At 39.4% G+C, this 18,563-nt stretch overlaps 3 protein-coding genes and 1 long non-coding RNA gene across 6 annotated transcripts; 1 reads left to right on the top strand and 3 right to left on the bottom strand.

Moving 5' to 3' along the window:
* Window positions 1-1,846: 1,846 nt before the first annotated feature.
* On the bottom strand, window positions 1,847-5,318 carry LOC143413287 (uncharacterized). Of its 2 annotated transcripts, XM_076876075.1 has the most exons (6): window positions 5,151-5,318; window positions 3,326-3,465; window positions 3,063-3,202; window positions 2,865-2,958; window positions 2,615-2,738; window positions 1,847-2,497 (listed from the first exon to the last, which is right to left on the bottom strand). In XM_076876075.1, the coding sequence occupies exons 2-6, from the start codon at window positions 3,386-3,388 to the stop codon at window positions 2,232-2,234; spliced, it is 687 nt and encodes a 228-aa protein (XP_076732190.1). In that variant the 5' UTR covers window positions 3,389-3,465; window positions 5,151-5,318; the 3' UTR covers window positions 1,847-2,231. The 2 variants fall into 2 exon arrangements, with proteins under 2 accessions (XP_076732190.1, XP_076732189.1); XM_076876074.1 differs by lacking the exon at window positions 5,151-5,318 and having other exon boundaries at window positions 3,326-3,493.
* LOC112436321 (serine/threonine-protein kinase pim-1-like) lies at window positions 4,493-9,688 on the top strand. 2 transcript variants are annotated; one of them, XM_076876073.1, is made up of 9 exons: window positions 4,493-4,644; window positions 7,404-7,640; window positions 7,766-7,891; window positions 8,015-8,109; window positions 8,248-8,295; window positions 8,380-8,598; window positions 8,688-8,868; window positions 8,955-9,125; window positions 9,215-9,686. In XM_076876073.1, the coding sequence occupies exons 2-9, from the start codon at window positions 7,457-7,459 to the stop codon at window positions 9,304-9,306; spliced, it is 1,116 nt and encodes a 371-aa protein (XP_076732188.1). In that variant the 5' UTR covers window positions 4,493-4,644; window positions 7,404-7,456; the 3' UTR covers window positions 9,307-9,686. The 2 variants fall into 2 exon arrangements, with proteins under 2 accessions (XP_076732188.1, XP_076732187.1); XM_076876072.1 differs by lacking the exon at window positions 4,493-4,644 and adding an exon at window positions 6,858-7,014 and having other exon boundaries at window positions 9,215-9,688.
* A 762-nt stretch (window positions 9,689-10,450) lies between these two features.
* LOC143413312 (uncharacterized) lies at window positions 10,451-12,346 on the bottom strand. Its single transcript, XR_013093940.1, has 4 exons — window positions 12,290-12,346; window positions 12,027-12,205; window positions 11,736-11,863; window positions 10,451-11,647 (listed from the first exon to the last, which is right to left on the bottom strand). It is a non-coding gene; the product is annotated as an uncharacterized LOC143413312 (long non-coding RNA).
* Window positions 12,347-13,694: 1,348 nt separating this feature from the next.
* LOC143413311 (uncharacterized) lies at window positions 13,695-18,324 on the bottom strand. Its single transcript, XM_076876114.1, has 5 exons — window positions 18,202-18,324; window positions 14,970-15,109; window positions 14,713-14,806; window positions 14,463-14,586; window positions 13,695-14,345 (listed from the first exon to the last, which is right to left on the bottom strand). Exons 2-5 carry the CDS (start codon window positions 14,984-14,986, stop codon window positions 14,080-14,082), a joined length of 501 nt encoding a protein of 166 aa, XP_076732229.1. The 5' UTR covers window positions 14,987-15,109; window positions 18,202-18,324; the 3' UTR covers window positions 13,695-14,079.
* Between the last annotated feature and the right edge of the window lie 239 nt (window positions 18,325-18,563).

The following is an 18,563-nucleotide window of genomic DNA, read 5'->3' as shown; positions in this document are numbered from 1 at the left end:
GGTCACTGTCCCAGCCTGCAAAAATTATTTGTTTTTAATAAAGTTGAGTCATCATCAACAACATATTTCAATGCATTGATAAAATGTTTGAGTAGACCCAAAAGACAAAAAGGATAACTGTTCTGTGACAAACATTATATATGCTATGAATGTGCTAATCAAAGAAACAACAGCTCACCAATTAACTTCAGTGACATCCTCAGGTGAGTCAGCTGCCAGCAAGAGTTCTTCCAGGTCACTGGTAGAAGGAAGCTTTCTGCCTTGTTGGATAATCTTTCTTTTGAATGTTGTTGGCCACCTCTCCAGCAACCTGCCTGATACATCCTCACCAAACATCAGTACAAAATCCTGTTCGATCTGTAACAGGGATAGAGAATTATATCTGCTATCTACAAAATATTAAAGTGTGTTTACATTGTCAAAGTAATGACAAATATTCACCAAGCCTTTGATATCTTTGAAACGTGGAAAAACAGACAGTATGTTGCTTGACAGCAGGGCCCTGTTTCAGAAAGCCGGTTTAGTGCAAACTCTGAGTAAGTATACCCTGAGTTAACGAAAACTCTGGGTTTTCGGTTTCACAAAGCGAGTTCAGCTGAAGCCTGAGTGAGTCACTATGACGACACACTCCGTGAAGCTAACCTGCCCCCTAGCAGGTTTACTACAACTAACCCTGACTGTCCCCGCCTCTTTGTCGGAAACCTGACAGTAGGAAGTGTCAGACATGGCGTGTCCCTTCCTTGAAGAGCCAGTAGATCTTGAAGCCCAAATACTCCGCAGAGCTCTCCGCCGGGAGAGAGTGATCAGAGCGCGTATGGACATTTTATCATTACCTGATGATTTCCTGTGCGAACGTTACCGTTTCTCAGCACAATCAATAAGTTATTTGGATAACATCCTCAGGCCATATATTGCGCATGTGACACATCGCGGACATTCTCTCAGTTCTGTACATATTATTTGTATTGCACTTCGGTTTTTTGCAAACGGGAGCTTTCTGTATAATATTGGTGATGCTGAGCACGTTCCCAAGGCTACCGTCTGTCGGGCAGTCAGGAATGTTACAGTTGCACTGAAACGTCTCCTGTACTCGTCTGTGGTGTTCCCCGGTCATAGACCCACAAGATTTATCAAAGAGGGATGCCACAAAATTGCAGGTAGCAGGATGACCAAAACTTAATACATGATGTGGTGATACTTGAACTACTACTTAAATTTTACATTTATTTTCACGGTTCCCAGGCGTGATTGGCTGTATAGATGGCACTCACATTCCAATCATTGCTCCTTCAGTAAATGAAGGAGACTATGTGAACAGGAAGTCTTTCCACAGCATTAATGTACAGGTACATAGTTCCCTGTAGCATTTCAAACTAACAAATTATTTCATTATAGTAATGGATGCTAATTTGTGTTCTCTGCACTGTGAAGATCATATGTGATGCTGCCAATATTATCACAAATGTGGAAGCCAAGTGGCCAGGCTCTGTGAGTGGTGGTGGTGGAGGACCCCCACCTGTTTTTCGGGCCTCCGCTTTTTTTCTAGTGGCCATAATGGGTCACATTTGAGCATACAGAGTAAGCAAATATGTACTTATAATGTGCTCAGATAATTTCAATAAGTGCTTACAGAGGGGAAATTAATGTAGCCTCTAACTGCAATTGATTTACATCGGACAAACAGACCAAGCACTATGGCTCATAATACAATTACACCTTACCTGTTTGGACTATATTTTTATATTTCATTTTTACTTGCTGCCAGGAACGTTGGGGGCCTGTTGGGTTGCACCTGCGCTCAAATCACATCACAAAATAAAAGGTATAAAATACAAAATAAAATATAATAAAATAACGTGTTAAATGGGTGGAAATCCCTAGATCAATGTTTAAATTAACACTCACGCATTGACTCTGTCGGCTATGTTTTGCCATGCATGCTCCCTTTCTTTTGCAGCTGAGGCTGTGTTACTTTTTTTCTGCAAAATTTGCATGTTATCAGCATATGCTGCCATCAGAATTTCGGCCTCAAGCGCTGTAAAATACATTGACCGCGCCTTCTTTCCCTCCTTCTCCATGGTAATTCGCTTAATCTGTGCTCCACTAATCAGGGCTTTATGTATCCTCGTGCGCGCGCTTAACTTGGGGTTAAAGCAACTCCGCGTTGATTGAACTAATTGTTATCAGCCTTTCTGAAACCGAATATTCCGAGTTGGACAGTTCGGGGTTACTCAACCCTGAGTATCGTTTTTCACTCTGAGTTTTCTAAACCGGCTTCCTGAAATAGGGCCCAGGAGGCCAAGGACCATGTTGTGTCGATAAACAAATGTCAACTTCATCTTCTTCTTGACTGTGTCTTCATCAGCTGAATGTTTCATCAGAGAGATTGTATCCTTGCACTCATCCTCACTCAGTAACTTTTCTGTAACAAACTGCAACTCTCGTCTGACAGTTGGTCCACCACACTGGTCTTCACTCGATGATCCATCTCCTGGTGCTAGACAATATGAAATACATCTTTATCAAAACTAATAACAACATTTAATAACCATTATTAATAAAGAACCACAATGTGGAACTGTATTATGTATTTCCACTGAATTATAAATGTTACCTCCAGATGATAATCGCCTCCCTTTAGCAGTGCATCTCTGTATGGCTTTAATCCTCCAGGCCAAGTACCCGGTGCTACCCTCGCCATCATAATAATGTTCCTTGGAGAGTGACATGTACAGACACTGATAAATAAATAAACAAAATAAGTTATGTAACAATGAAGAGTTGATAAGAACATACATTTTAGCAGGATTTAAAATGTTTAAACGTGATTTTGGTTGTATCAGTTATTACTATGGGCTACTTACATAGCCATTTTTGGAGTACAGGCCACTGAGGTAAGAGAAAAAGGTTACAATTCCTCTGGCATACATTTCTTTTACCTGTCGTGGTGGTGATGTACTGCAAGATCAAAAGGAAAAGAACTAGTCAGCTTCCCTGGAATTCATAGAGATTTAAAATAATTTGAAAATGATAGTAAAATCACAGGGCCAGAAATAAATTACCCATTTTTTTCTGTCAAGTCTGTCAAGTATGTTGACCAGTATGTTTTTCTTCTGGTTTCATCCACCAGGGACTTGGTCCGATTGTATTCATTTATTATACGTTCTCCACCAGGTTTGCTGGTGAGAATCGATTCCACCAACTGGAAAACACAATAAAAAAAAAAAACATTCTACATGTTGATATAACCACTGCAGTTCAGAGCACTTAAACTACAAACAAAAATGACACTGTTAGAAGAATGTGGAAATCTGCTAACTCTTACTTGCTTAACTTCTGCATCCAGCTTCTGATGTTTCCTCAAAGGGCTGTCTGAAAGGATGACCATATCCTGTGAATCTGATGAATGTGGCGATGATAACTGGGACTGCTCAGGAGACACTTCTGCAGCAGCTGTTTCCAGACCTCAAAAACAGGAGCAAAACAAATGAGTTTACATGGTCCCTCTATAGACACATTTTATAAACTCATTTTAATAAACAATGTAATAATGATATTAAAAAATGACATCCAGTGAAACACACATCACTCAAACAAACCTTTTTCATATTTTATGGTTAATACCCCAGTTGAGGGATCTGTTACTATATCCTCAAATATATCATCATCCAACTCAGTCCCTGAACTATCAAAAACTTTCACTCCTTTTGTTACAGCTGGCACACCAAACTTTGCAAATGCTGGAAACAAGCACACAAGTTTGAGTAAACAAAAAGATTACATGACATTAGGGCTGCTCGATTATGGCAAAAATGATAATCACGATTATTTTCACTGAAATTGAGATCTCGATTATTTGACGATATTTATTTAACCCTTACGACCTACTATAGAACCAAGTCCGCCAGAGCTTATGTTATTTTTTTACATGTTGTAGTGCCATTTGTGGGAGCATTTCAAGTTGCTATACAACTGTTATAGCCCATATTTTAATAATATGTATGCATTAAGTCCATAGTAACTACATTAATTGCAAAAAAGTGCAATAAACTACAAAAAAATTGAAAATCGTTTTTGTTTTTTGTTTTACATACATTTCTACTTGGAGAAATTTAAGAGGTTTATCCCTCAAAACTTTAAATACAAAAAAGTTGCAAAAAATAGTTTACAACAGGAAATTTATTTTGAGTGTCTTCATAGTTTTATTTTGGAGATACACCAATTTTTATATACTGCAGGAAAAACGAAAAAACAATCCTATGATGCAAATTCGCAAAGAAAACAGCAGGTGCATCAAAATAAACTATTTCCAGCAGTGCAATTCGAGTTCTAAGCAGAAACTATTCAGAAAAGTCAAACGTGACTTATAAAAACACCAGTATAAGCTTTTAAGGCCTATAAGTAAAAAACTACATTTTCCACGAAAATGACGTCACTTCCGGTTTGGGGCAGGAAATGGCGGACATGCTATAATTCGTGCTGACATCTGTTTCACTGTGGGAAGTGTTACGAACAGCTGATCGGATCGGCAAAGCGTGTTTCTGGAATATTATGTTTTTGTTCCTGCAAGCGCTTTTTATGCAGTTTTTGCAAAGCTATATGTGGAAGGAAAACGTGACCGAGGACAAGCTGATGGCATAAGATGTAAGTACAACTCCTCTGGTTTCATATGCAAAAAAATTTATTGCACTAGCTTACACGGTTCAGGTTCTACAGGGATTTAAAAATAGTTACACAAAACGGAGCGTGCTGCTCTGACGCTTTAAAGGGTTAACAATAACAACGTATTGAATAATGACTTTAAAAAATAATATAAAATGGTGTGCAACACCACTGAAGTTTTTTTTACCTCTCTTTTCAACCAACGGCAGTCACTGTCATCTCCAAATAACTTCTGCTTAGCTTTTTCAAAAGTGACTCAAACAAATAAAAACTAAATTATTAAGCGCCAGTAACATGCTTGATAAGTGGTAGATTAGGAGTTACACTCACATTATACAGTTTTTCCACTAAATATACATTCGTAGCTAAGATGATTCCAAAACGTAGATCATTTTCAATTAATCATAAAATGCAGTTTGAAGAGACTAAATAACAAAAAGAACTTAAAGCACATTGAACACCTTTTTTATACCATGTTGGTTTCTTACCGGCAATCAAAATTCCTTAAGGCTTGGCTCAGATACTCTAGCAAATTTCTGCACACCTCCCAGTTTTGCTTTAAGCAGCATGCTTCCTGTAGACAGTAATTTCTTATAGTCAGTGCTCTTCATTGAACTACTGTAAACAGAAAATGTGAATATTAAACCAGTCCCATAAATACCGGTAAAACAGCCTTGCATTGTTATTTCTTACACTGTATGTATTCAAAGTAGTCAACAGGGTCGCAAGAAGCGTGTGGAAAAACCAAGGCGCAAAATAACTGCCCATGAACTGAGAAAAGTCAAGCGTGCAGCTGCCAAGATGCCACTTGCCACCAGTTTGGCCATATTTCAGAGCTGCAACATCACTGGAGTGCCCAAAAGCACAAGGTGTGCAATACTCAGAGACATGGCCAAGGTAAGAAAGGCTGAAAGACGACCACCACTGAACAAGACACACAAGCTGAAACGTCAAGACTGGGCCAAGAAATATCTCAAGACTGGTTTTTCTAAGGTTTTATGGACTGATGAAATGAGAGTGAGTCTTGATGGGCCAGATGGATGGGCCCGTGGCTGGATTGGTAAAGGGCAGAGAGCTCCAGTCCGACTCAGACGCCAGCAAGGTGGAGGTGGAGTACTGGTTTGGGCTGGTATCATCAAAGATGAGCTTGTGGGGCCTTTTCGGGTTGAGGATGGAGTCAAGCTCAACTCCCAGTCCTACTGCCAGTTTCTGGAAGACACCTTCTTCAAGCAGTGGTACAGGAAGAAGTCTGCATCCTTCAAGAAAAACATGATTTTCATGCAGGACAATGCTCCATCACACGCGTCCAAGTACTCCACAGCGTGGCTGGCAAGAAAGGGTATAAAAGAAGAAAAACTAATGACATGGCCACCTTGTTCACCTGATCTGAACCCCATTGAGAACCTGTGGTCCATCATCAAATGTGAGATTTACAAGGAGGGAAAACAGTACACCTCTCTGAACAGTGTCTGGGAGGCTGTGGTTGCTGCTGCACGCAATGTTGATGGTGAACAGATCAAAACACTGACAGAATCCATGGATGGCAGGCTTTTGAGTGTCCTTGCAAAGAAAGGTGGCTATATTGGTCGCTGATTTGTTTTTGTTTTGTTTTTGAATGTCAGAAATGTATATTTGTGAATGTGGAGATGTTATATTGGTTTCACTGGTAAAAATAAATAATTGAAATGGGTATTTATTTGTTTTTTGTTACGTTGCCTAATAATTATGCACAGTAATAGTCACCTGCACACACAGATATCCCCCTAAAATAGCTCAAACTAAAAACAAACTAAAAACTACTTCCAAAAACATTCAGCTTTGATATTAATGAGTTTTTTGGGTTCATTGAGAACATGGTTGTTGTTCAATAATAAAATTATTCCTCAAAAATACAACTTGCCTAATAATTCTGCACTCCCTGTATTAGTGTGTGGTCAACCACAAATCTTCATACTGTCATCCATACATGAGGTCTTTATACAAACGATGAACGATAATGAAAGAAACTGTTTAACTGATATGAAATGATTGAATTATATGAAATATTATGGCTTTGTTTGCCAGAGTGTTTTTCTGTAAACTACTTTGAACTGCTGGCAGTCAGTGAAGTCACTGAAAGGCAAGATTCTATGTTGTGTTGCCGTAGTTTCCAGAGTTTACTTATAAAGCTCACTTACAGAATTCAGTTAGAAAAGTCAAGCATTTGAAAGGTGCACATTTGAAGGAATATTAACTCAATCTTAACTCATTACGGTTTACATTTTCGATTTTAAAAGTTCTCCAAAATTACAATGAAAAAGGAAACAAGAAAAATGACCACTCCAGCTGATAAGAAAGATTCAGGAGATCAAGGTAAGTAAAATAATAAAATAAAATCCTGGTAAAATCCAAATCCTAGAAATGTTGACACTATGTGAATCATTTTTAGAGTATTTGAATCATATGTTTGATTGAAAATAGCTTTAATACAAGATGTCTAATCAAAGAAAGGTTACCGGTCTTTTGGTAAAATAATGTAATAAGTTTATTCTTGGACTCAACAGTAAAAACAGACCAACAAGTGTCATCAAGATCTAAGACTTAGTGAACCTAGTATCAATTCGCACTGGTCAGTTTTTTTTATCCCAAGAATAAACTTGTGATAATTTAAGCAAAAGCAATTTCAAATTCTTTGCCATCAAACTGCTTCCAGTCCTGATGTCGGGGACTCTTTTTCACCACTGTGTTGTTGTCGTTTATAGATTGTAAGAGCAGGACTGCTAAAAGAAAGGCCAGTCCTGAAAAGAAGACCCCAATGAAAAGGAGGAGGGTCGCTGAGCAGGCTGGTCCTTCCACCAGCTCAGATGTGGTCAAAGGTGTGAAGCGCAAGGTTGTGCAAGATGAAGAGGGCACAACAAAGAAAGCAAAGAAGGCTAAACTTCTCGACCATATGAGCGGTGACGAGGAGCAAGCATCCTTCTCGTTGGACTCTGGTAAAGGTAGGCTAATTAGTTGAATAAGGGGGTAGATTAAGTGTGGTTGCTAGGTTTAAGATATTGGTGTTTAGTGTTTGTGTCTATCATCCAGTGAGCTGATGTGCTTTTGGTGTTTTCCACATCTCCAGACTTGAACAACAAACAGGAGTGCGCAAAAAATGGCAAAAGAAAGGCCGCGGGAGACAACAGAGAGCCACTCAAGAAAAAAAAAAGGAATGTGGACCAGGGCAAAAAATCAGTGGCAGACCAAAAACGTAAGTAGCAAGCAGCTTGGGTTTTATATTCAGGGGAAGGGCAGAAGGAACATTTAGGCTACAGAGGAGAGTAATTTGTGTCACAGCTGTAATAAAACCAGATTTGCTGTTTTGTCTGTTCAGGTGAATTCCAAGCCAGATATGTGGAGGAGCACCAGCTCGGAGAAGGAGGCTGCGGAGCAGTGTTTGCTGGCTACCGGATAGAAGATCGTTTTCCAGTAAGTGTTCAGATGATGGTAGTAACACAGGCAGTGACGCAGATAATGGATAATATCGTAAACTGAGACGTCTGCTGTGTTTCCACCTTTCATTATGTCATACTGAGGAAATGCTCACCAATGCTCTGTGTCTTCTAGGTTGCCATCAAACACATTCCCAAAAATAAAGTCTACTGCAAAGTGGCGGTAAGCGTCCAACACTTGAATTAGTTTCACATTACTGGATTGAATGCGGCGTTCCTCATCATCCACTTTGTTGTAATATTTCAGGATGAAAATGGGAAGATGCTCTCGGTGGAAGTGGCCATTATGCTTAAACTTGCAGGTGAAGCAGAAGGGTCAGTGGGAATATCAGCACCTGTGTCCTTGCTGGAGTGGTTCGACCTTGGCAAAGAGCTGATCCTGGTGCTGGAGAGACCTGTCCCCGCTGTGGACCTGCAAAAATACAAAGCAGAAAATGGAAGAACTTTAACAGAGGACACGGCCAAGGTAAGTTGACTGGGAGAGCCTTAGACTGTACAGCATTCAATCAAGGCAGAAAAGCATTAACTCATTATTGTGTTTTTCATCTTTTCCAGGTCATTCTGAAGCAACTAGTTGATGCTGTAAAGGAACTTGAGGAGAAACACATCTTTCATCGGGACATCAAGGGACAAAACATTCTGATTGAGACCGGCTCAGATGTGCCTCGAGTTCGCATCATTGACTTTGGACTGAGCTGCTTTGTTAAACAGCGATCTCTGTATCGCATCTTCTATGGTAACATATTCTGCTCTTGCTTTTCACAGATGTAACAATTTGTGTCTTTTGTTTTAGAAGAAATTGTAATTGTGTCTGTTTGTTAGGCACTCCTCTTCACATCCCTCCCGAGTGGTACATTAGGAGCTGCTACAGGTGTGGACCCACCACGGTGTGGCAAATGGGAGTGGTGTTGTATGAAGCGCTTCATGCACGATACTTTAGTACCGCGAGGTTCCTCACAAAGCAACTGAGCATCAAAAAGCGTCTGTCCACAGGTAAGAAAACTTCACACTTCCAGATTCACTGCTGCCTTGGATCACTAGAACTATCATCTTCATCTTTTTGATCTTTTCTTTCTTTCAAGAATGCCGGAATTTCTTGGACGCATGTTTAGCTTTAGCCCCGGAGAAGCGCCCAACACTGGAGGAGCTCCAGCTTCACCCCTGGCTAAGATAACACACACAAACACACAATTCACACCTTATCATGCAAGTGTGATACATTGTAGTAACTTCCTTTCTTTTTTCTGTTGGACAGGAATAGATAGAGTGGGTCAATCTTAAAAAGAAAAGAAATAAAAATTTAGCTTTTTTGGAGTTCCTGTAACCCCCCCAGCCATCCCAGGAAAGGGGATCTCTCTTTGAATGGGCTTTCCCGAGGTTTCTTCCCATCGATCTGGCCCCCTGGGGAGTTTTTCCTCGTCTTCATAGAGAGCTTGGGCTGGGTCAGGAGCTCCATCAAAACTGTCTTTATTTGATGACTTCAATGTCATCAAATAAAGATGTGTTTTACTTAAAGTAAAATTTGATCAAAATAAAACTTGTTTAATTCATCTTTGCTGAGGATTCTCCTTCATTACTATTTTGTTTTGTTGTTTTGTTTTTACCCATGGTGCATTTTGACAAATAAGAAAACTGAATCAGGTTAAAGTGTGCACAAAGACAGTCACACTGCAAATGATCTGAAGACTTGCATCTGTTGCTCTAACCCCCAACTAGTTTAGACAGATTTCCTGGTTCTACCAGAGGTTTTTTCCTTCAAGAAGGGAGTTTTTCCTTCCCACTGTTGCTGAGTGTTTGCTCATAGTGGGTTGTAAAAGCATAAAAGTTAATAAGAGGCATTCATAGCAGAGTTATCACAGAGGGAACTATATAGCTTAAATGTACACAGTAAAATTTGCAGTGTCAAACTAACACTTAAAGAGTTAAATTTAACACTGTTTCCGAGTCTATTTGGTGCCATTCAGAATTGGTGTTAAATCAACTCTTTCTATAGTGTTAAAATTTTAGAGTAAATTTAACTCTAAATAGAGTAAAAATTTAACACTGAGTAACACCGCATAGTGTTAAATCAACTTAACACTACTAGTAGTGTCATGTTACTCTATACTGTGTTATTCATACACTAATCTCTAGTGAAAAATTAGCTCTCATAGAGTAAAATTTGTAATTAATTTTACACCAAGTAATGTTACTAAAACTCTTCCTGTAGTGTTACCTTTACACTCAATTCACTGTTTTGCAGCATGAAAACCTGGTTTTTAATAATGCTTTTACATATAAAACAAGTGAGCAAAAACCACAACTAGATAATACATTTAACAGCTTTATTTTTATGTCAGGCTCAAAATATAAAAACATCTCATGTAGTGTATAAAACACTTTAAAACAATGAATTTAGTTCGGCATAAAACGGCAATATACAGGGAGGAATCTGAAATGCCATATTTGATTTGAAGAAGCAACACAGCTCATTTATGTTCAACACCTTCAGCACCATATTGGGATGCAGTCTGACCCTAAATGCATGATGATGGTCATCAAAACACAGGGTTTCCATCAGTTTTCCGCAGAGCAACACAATGTCATCTTTCACAACAATACTTTTGATCTTACAAAAAAGCAGAATCTCAGACACTACATCTGTACAGATGATAAAGTCAGGGCGGTACTCTGTACTGTGTGTTATTATCCACTTAGCTGAAAACAAACTGGTAGACAACACAGCTCCAAGCAAATTCTGGACCTTCTTCCAGCTCTCCAAGTGTCACCATCTTTCCTGGTCCTAAAGCTAATCTTTCCAGACTAAAGGACTCCCAATGCTTTATTTTATTACTATTATATTTATTTTTACTTGTGGTGTACTGTAAAGGTACGCTCTGTAAGGCTGCATCTTTAGCCTGAGTATGAATCTCAAAAAACACTTCCTCCATTGAGGAGACAAAACTACTCACAGTAGATTGGCTTAATCCAGCTGCCCTGAGCTGTGCAACAGCAGAGGCACACCTATCCAAAGTGCTCTTATTTGACCTTTTCAGATGTTGTGGGTGTTTCTTCTACATTAGTTGACATCACCTCCCCTGTAGTGCTAACTTCTTTAACTGCCACATCAGTTGCATTTCGTTGCCCTGTACCTGTGCATGTGCAATGACAATAAAGTTGAATTCTATTCTAATTCTATTCTATTCTATTCTATCAGGCTGTAAATTAACATCAGTGTCAGCCTGCTGGTCAAAATAGTTAAGGTGTTTGGTATTTAAATATTTTCTAAAACCTGTGGTCTGGATGAACATGTACATGTTGTGAAGCATAGTGTTGTAAGATGTGCCAAACACAAAATGTGCTTTAAACAGTTCATCAACAGTACCAAGTGAAGAGGTAGACTTGCATGGCATGGCATTCTTGTCAAGAATAATGAAGAACCGGTGGATGTCATTCTTTTTCACCCCAACAGCCAGGAGGTAGGGTTGAGTGCTGGTAGTGATGGAATCAAGGTGCTCTTGGATATTGGTTCCAGTCTGAAAAGACAAATACAGACAGGCAATAAGAATCAAGTGTTTCTTAAACTGGTAATTCATAACATAAAAATAGAAAAGAAACACAAACCTTCTTGAAGACCACAAGACGCCTTTCTGCTTGAGAAGCTGACACCTTTCCTGGTCTCTTCCGACCCTGACCAGATGGTGGAATCAGATGTAATAGCAATAGAATTACTGAGAGGTCACTGTCCCAGCCTGCAAAAATTATTTGTTTTTAATAAAGTTGAGTCATCATCAACAACATATTTCAATGCATTGATAAAATGTTTGAGTAGATCCAAAAGACAAAAAGGATAACTGTTCTGTGACAAACATTATATATGCTATGAATGTGCTAATCAAAGAAACAACAGCTCACCAATTAACTTCAGTGACATCCTCAGGTGAGTCAGCTGCCAGCAAGAGTTCTTCCAGGTCACTGGTAGAAGGAAGCTTTCTGCCTTGTTGGATAATCTTTCTTTTGAATGTTGTTGGCCACCTCTCCAGCAACCTGCCTGATACATCCTCACCAAACATCAGTACAAAATCCTGTTCGATCTGTAACAGGGATAGAGAATTATATCTGCTATCTACAAAATATTAAAGTGTGTTTACATTGTCAAAGTAATGACAAATATTCACCAAGCCTTTGATATCTTTGAAACGTGGAAAAACAGACAGTATGTTGCTTGACAGCAGGGCCCTGTTTCAGAAAGCCGGTTTAGTGCAAACTCTGAGTAAGTATACCCTGAGTTAACGAAAACTCTGGGTTTTCGGTTTCACAAAGCGAGTTCAGCTGAAGCCTGAGTGAGTCACTATGACGACACACTCCGTGAAGCTAACCTGCCCCCTAGCAGGTTTACTACAACTAACCCTGACTGTCCCCGCCTCTTTGTCGGAAACCTGACAGTAGGAAGTGTCAGACATGGCGTGTCCCTTCCTTGAAGAGCCAGTAGATCTTGAAGCCCAAATACTCCGCAGAGCTCTCCGCCGGGAGAGAGTGATCAGAGCGCGTATGGACATTTTATCATTACCTGATGATTTCCTGTGCGAACGTTACCGTTTCTCAGCACAATCAATAAGTTATTTGGATAACATCCTCAGGCCATATATTGCGCATGTGACACATCGCGGACATTCTCTCAGTTCTGTACATATTATTTGTATTGCACTTCGGTTTTTTGCAAACGGGAGCTTTCTGTATAATATTGGTGATGCTGAGCACGTTCCCAAGGCTACCGTCTGTCGGGCAGTCAGGAATGTTACAGTTGCACTGAAACGTCTCCTGTACTCGTCTGTGGTGTTCCCCGGTCATAGACCCACAAGATTTATCAAAGAGGGATTCCACAAAATTGCAGGTAGCAGGATGAACAAAACTTAATACATGATGTGGTGATACTTGAACTACTACTTAAATTTTACATTTATTTTCAGGGTTCCCAGGCGTGATTGGCTGTATAGATGGCACTCACATTCCAATCATTGCTCCTTCAGTAAATGAAGGAGACTATGTGAACAGGAAGTCTTTCCACAGCATTAATGTACAGGTACATAGTTCCCTGTAGCATTTCAAACTAACAAATTATTTCATTATAGTAATGGATGCTAATTTGTGTTCTCTGCACTGTGAAGATCATATGTGATGCTGCCAACATTATCACAAATGTGGAAGCCAAGTGGCCAGGCTCTGTGAGTGGTGGTGGTGGAGGACCCCCACCTGTTTTTCGGGCCTCCGCTTTTTTTCTAGTGGCCATAATGGGTCACATTTGAGCATACAGAGTAAGCAAATATGTACTTATAATGTGCTCAGATAATTTCAATAAGTGCTTACAGAGGGGAAATTAATGTAGCCTCTAACTGCAATTGATTTACATCGGACAAACAGACCAAGCACTATGGCTCATAATACAATTACACCTTACCTGTTTGGACTATATTTTTATATTTCATTTTTACTTGCTGCCAGGAACGTTGGGGGCCTGTTGGGTTGCACCTGCGCTCAAATCACATCACAAAATAAAAGGTATAAAATACAAAATAAAATATAATAAAATAACGTGTTAAATGGGTGGAAATCCCTAGATCAATGTTTAAATTAACACTCACGCATTGACTCTGTCGGCTATGTTTTGCCATGCATGCTCCCTTTCTTTTGCAGCTGAGGCTGTGTTACTTTTTTTCTGCAAAATTTGCATGTTATCGGCATATGCTGCCATCAGAATTTCGGCCTCAAGCGCTGTAAAATACATTGACCGCGCCTTCTTTCCCTCCTTCTCCATGGTAATTCGCTTAATCTGTGCTCCACTAATCAGGGCTTTATGTATCCTCGTGCGCGCGCTTAACTTGGGGTTAAAGCAACTCCGCGTTGATTGAACTAATTGTTATCAGCCTTTCTGAAACCGAATATTCCGAGTTGGACAGTTCGGGGTTACTCAACCCTGAGTATCGTTTTTCACTCTGAGTTTTCTAAACCGGCTTCCTGAAATAGGGCCCAGGAGGCCAAGGACCATGTTGTGTCGATAAACAAATGTCAACTTCATCTTCTTCTTGACTGTGTCTTCATCAGCTGAATGTTTCATCAGAGAGATTGTATCCTTGCACTCATCCTCACTCAGTAACTTCTCTGTAACAAACTGCAACTCTCGTCTGACAGTTGGTCCACCACACTGGTCTTCACTCGATGATCCATCTCCTGGTGCTAGACAATATGAAATACATCTTTATCAAAACTAATAACAACATTTAATAACCATTATTAATAAAGAACCACAATGTGGAACTGTATTATGTATTTCCACTGAATTATAAATGTTACCTCCAGATGATAATCGCCTCCCTTTAGCAGTGCATCTCTGTATGGCTTTAATCCTCCAGGCCAAGTACCCAGTGCTACCCTCGCCATCATAATAATGTTCCTTGGAGAGTGACATGTACAGACACTGATAAATGAATAAACAAAATAAGTTATGTAACAATGAAGAGTTGATAAGAACATACATTTTAGCAGGATTTAAAATGTTTAAACGTGATTTTGGTTGTATCAGTTATTACTATGGGCTACTTACATAGCCATTTTTGGAGTACAGGCCACTGAGGTAAGAGAAAAAGGTTACAATTCCTCTGGCATACATTTCTTTTACCTGTCGTGGTGGTGATGTACTGCAAGATCAAAAGGAAAAGAACTAGTCAGCTTCCCTGGAATTCATAGAGATTTAAAATAATTTGAAAATGATAGTAAAATCACAGGGCCAGAAATAAATTACCCATTTTTTTCTGTCAAGTCTGTCAAGTATGTTGACCAGTATGTTTTTCTCTCTCTTACTTGCTTAACTTCTGCATCCAGCTTCTGATGTTTCCTCAAAGGGCTGTCTGAAAGGATGACCATATCTTGTGAATCTGATGAATGTGGCAATGATAACTGGGACTGCTCAGGAGACACTTCTGCAGCAGCTGTTTCCAGACCTCAAAAACAGGAGCAAAACAAATGAGTTTACATGGTCCCTCTATAGACACATTTTATAAACTCTTTTTAATAAACAATGTAATAATGATATTAAAAAATGACATCCAGTGAAACACACATCACTCAAACAAACCTTTTTCATATTTGATGGTTAATACCCCAGTTGAGGGATCTGTTACTATATCCTCAAATATATCATCATCTAACTCAGTTCCTGAACTATCAAAAACTTTCACTCCTTTTGTTACAGCTGGCACACCAAACTTTGCAAATGCTGGAAACAAGCACACAAGTTTGAGTAAACAAAAAGATTACATGACATTAGGGCTGCTCGATTATGGCAAAAATGATAATCATGATTATTTTCACTGAAATTGAGATCTCGATTATTTGACGATATTTATTTAACCCTTACGACCTACTATAGAACCAAGTCCGCCAGAGCTTATGTTATTTTTTTACATGTTGTAGTGCCATTTGTGGGAGCATTTCAAGTTGCTATACAACTGTTATAGCCCATATTTTAATAATATGTATGCATTAAGTCCATAGTAACTACATTAATTGCAAAAAAGTGCAATAAACTACAAAAAAATTGAAAATCGTTTTTGTTTTGTTTTTTACATACATTTCTACTTGGAGAAATTTAAGAGGTTTATCCCTCAAAACTTTAAATACAAAAAAGTTGCAAAACATAGTTTACAACAACAGGAAATTTATTTTGAGTGTCTTCATAGTTTTATTTTGGAGATACACCAATTTTTATATACTGCAGGAAAAACGAAAAAACAATCCTATGATGCAAATTCGCAAAGAAAACAGCAGGTGCATCAAAATAAACTATTTCCAGCAGTGCAATTCGAGTTCTAAGCAGAAACTATTCAGAAAAGTCAAACGTGACTTATAAAAACACCAGTATAAGCTTTTAAGGCCTATAAGTAAAAAACTACATTTTCCACGAAAATGACGTCACTTCCGGTTTTGGGCAGGAAATGGCGGACATGCTATAATTCGTGCTGACGTCTGTTTCACTGTGGGAAGTGTTACCAACAGCTGATCGGATCGGCAAAGCGTGTTTCTGGAATATTATGTTTTTGTTCCTGCAAGCGCTTTTTATGCAGTTTTTGCAAAGCTATATGTGGAAGGAAAATGTGACCGAGGACAAGCTGATGGCATAAGATGTAAGTACAACTCCTCTGGTTTCATATGCAAAAAAATTTATTGCACTAGCTTACACGGTTCAGGTTCTACAGGGATTTAAAAATAGTTACACAAAACGGAGCGTGCAGCTCTGACGCTTTAAAGGGTTAACAATAACAACGTATTGAATAATGACTTTAAAAAATAATATAAAATGGTGTGCAACACCACTGAAGTTTTTTTTACCTCTCTTTTCAACCAACGGCAGTCACTGTCGTCTCCAAATAACTTCTGCTTAGCTTTTTCAAAAGTGACTCAAACAAATAAAAACTAAATTATTAAGCGCCAGTAACATGCTTGATAAGTGGTAGATTAGGAGTTACACTCACATTATACAGTTTTTCCACTAAATATACATTCGTAGCTAAGATGATTCCAAAACGTAGATCATTTTCAATTAATCATAAAATGCAGTTTGAAGAGACTAAATAACAAAAAGAACTTAAAGCACATTGAACACCTTTTTTATACCATGTTGGTTTCTTTTTTTTTTTTTTTTTTTTTTTTTTTTTTTTTTTTTAAATGACATCAGAAACAGCAGTATGCGACATTACGTGATGGCAGAGCTTCAGTTCATCCTTTGTCATTTTTTTTTTTTTTTTTTTTTTTTTTTTTTTTTTTAATAAATAGGACAGGGGGAATGAATGAGAGAGAGAGGGGGAGAGAAAGAAAGAAAACCCAAGGGGAGAAGAGACGGTGAGAAGGGGGGGGAAGAGAGACAAAAAAAAAAAAAAAAAAACTCCTGGGTCACCTGTATGGAGAAAAAACAAACAAACAAACAAACAGAGGAGACAGCAAACAACAAAGAGCAACATAATAATAGAGAAAACAAAGCACCATCACAATAAACTAGCTAGTCATAGATATCAGTATTTACTAAGTAATAAACGATATTGTGCAGCACGCAAGATAGACAGCGCACAGTGTGCTTTGAGGCAGCAGCCAAGAAAGCTTTAGTCCGCGTCTGTGAATACCCATGTGTGCATACCTGTGTGGATCAGCATGCTTGCATTCCAAAGGTTTCTCCATGTAATGATCTGCTAGGGAGTGTGGGGGGGCCACAGCCCCGTCCTCCAGGGTGTGAAGCGGGTATGGAGGAGATCAAAACTCCAGACATCCAGAGGACCCCAGAACACAAGAGACCATGGAAGACCAACAGAGGGGCAGCCGCGCCACTGTTCCAGTAAGAGCTGAGGAGAGTCCCAGATGAGGGCTCACTCAGCAGCCGCGGAGCAGAAGCCAGGGGGGGTTGCAGTGACGCGCCCGTGAGCTCCGCCGGCCCCCAGCTGCGCCTGAGTGACCGAGCCCTAGGCCGAGAGGCCGGGGGCACCCCACCTCCAAAGGGGCCCGAGCGAGCCCCAGGCCCCAGGCCCCGACAAGCGGCCGCCAAGGAGTGAGCCGGTGTGTACCCGGACGCCCACCCCCAGACACAAAGAACCACCAACACGCCGACACAGGGATTTAAAAATAGTTACACAAAACGGAGCGTGCAGCTCTGACGCTTTAAAGGGTTAACAATAACAACGTATTGAATAATGACTTTAAAAAATAATATAAAATGGTGTGCAACACCACTGAAGTTTTTTTTACCTCTCTTTTCAACCAACGGCAGTCACTCTCGTCTCCAAATAACTTCTGCTTAGCTTTTTCAAAAGTGACTCAAACAAATAAAAACTAAATTATTAAGCGCCAGTAACATGCTTGATAAGTGGTAGATTAGGAGTTACACTCACATTATACAGTTTTTCCACTAAATATACATTCGTAGCTAAGATGATTCCAAAACGTAGATCATTTTCAATTAATCATAAAATGCAGTTTGAAGAGACTAAATAACAAAAAGAACTTAAAGCACATTGAACACCTTTTTTATACCATGTTGGTTTCTTACCGGCAATCAAAATTCCTTAAGGCTTGGCTCAGATACTCTAGCAAATTTCTGCACACCTCCCAGTTTTGCTTTAAGCAGCATGCTTCCTGTAGACAGTAATTTCTTATAGTCAGTGCTCTTCATTGAACTACTGTAAACAGAAAATGTGAATATTAAACCAGTCCCATAAATACCGGTAAAACAGCCTTGCATTGTTATTTCTTACACTGTATGTATTCAAAATAGTCAACAGGGTCGCAAGAAGCGTGTGGAAAAACCAAGGCGCAAAATAACTGCCCATGAACTGAGAAAAGTCAAGCGTGCAGCTGCCAAGATGCCACTTGCCACCAGTTTGGCCATATTTCAGAGCTGCAACATCACTG

The sequence above is a fragment of the Maylandia zebra genome, linkage group LG17, assembly GCF_041146795.1.
Source record: "Maylandia zebra isolate NMK-2024a linkage group LG17, Mzebra_GT3a, whole genome shotgun sequence".
Lineage (NCBI taxonomy): Eukaryota > Metazoa > Chordata > Actinopteri > Cichliformes > Cichlidae > Maylandia > Maylandia zebra.
The sequence above is the reverse complement of the archived record's forward strand: the minus strand, read 5'-3'. Positions and strand labels throughout refer to the sequence as shown.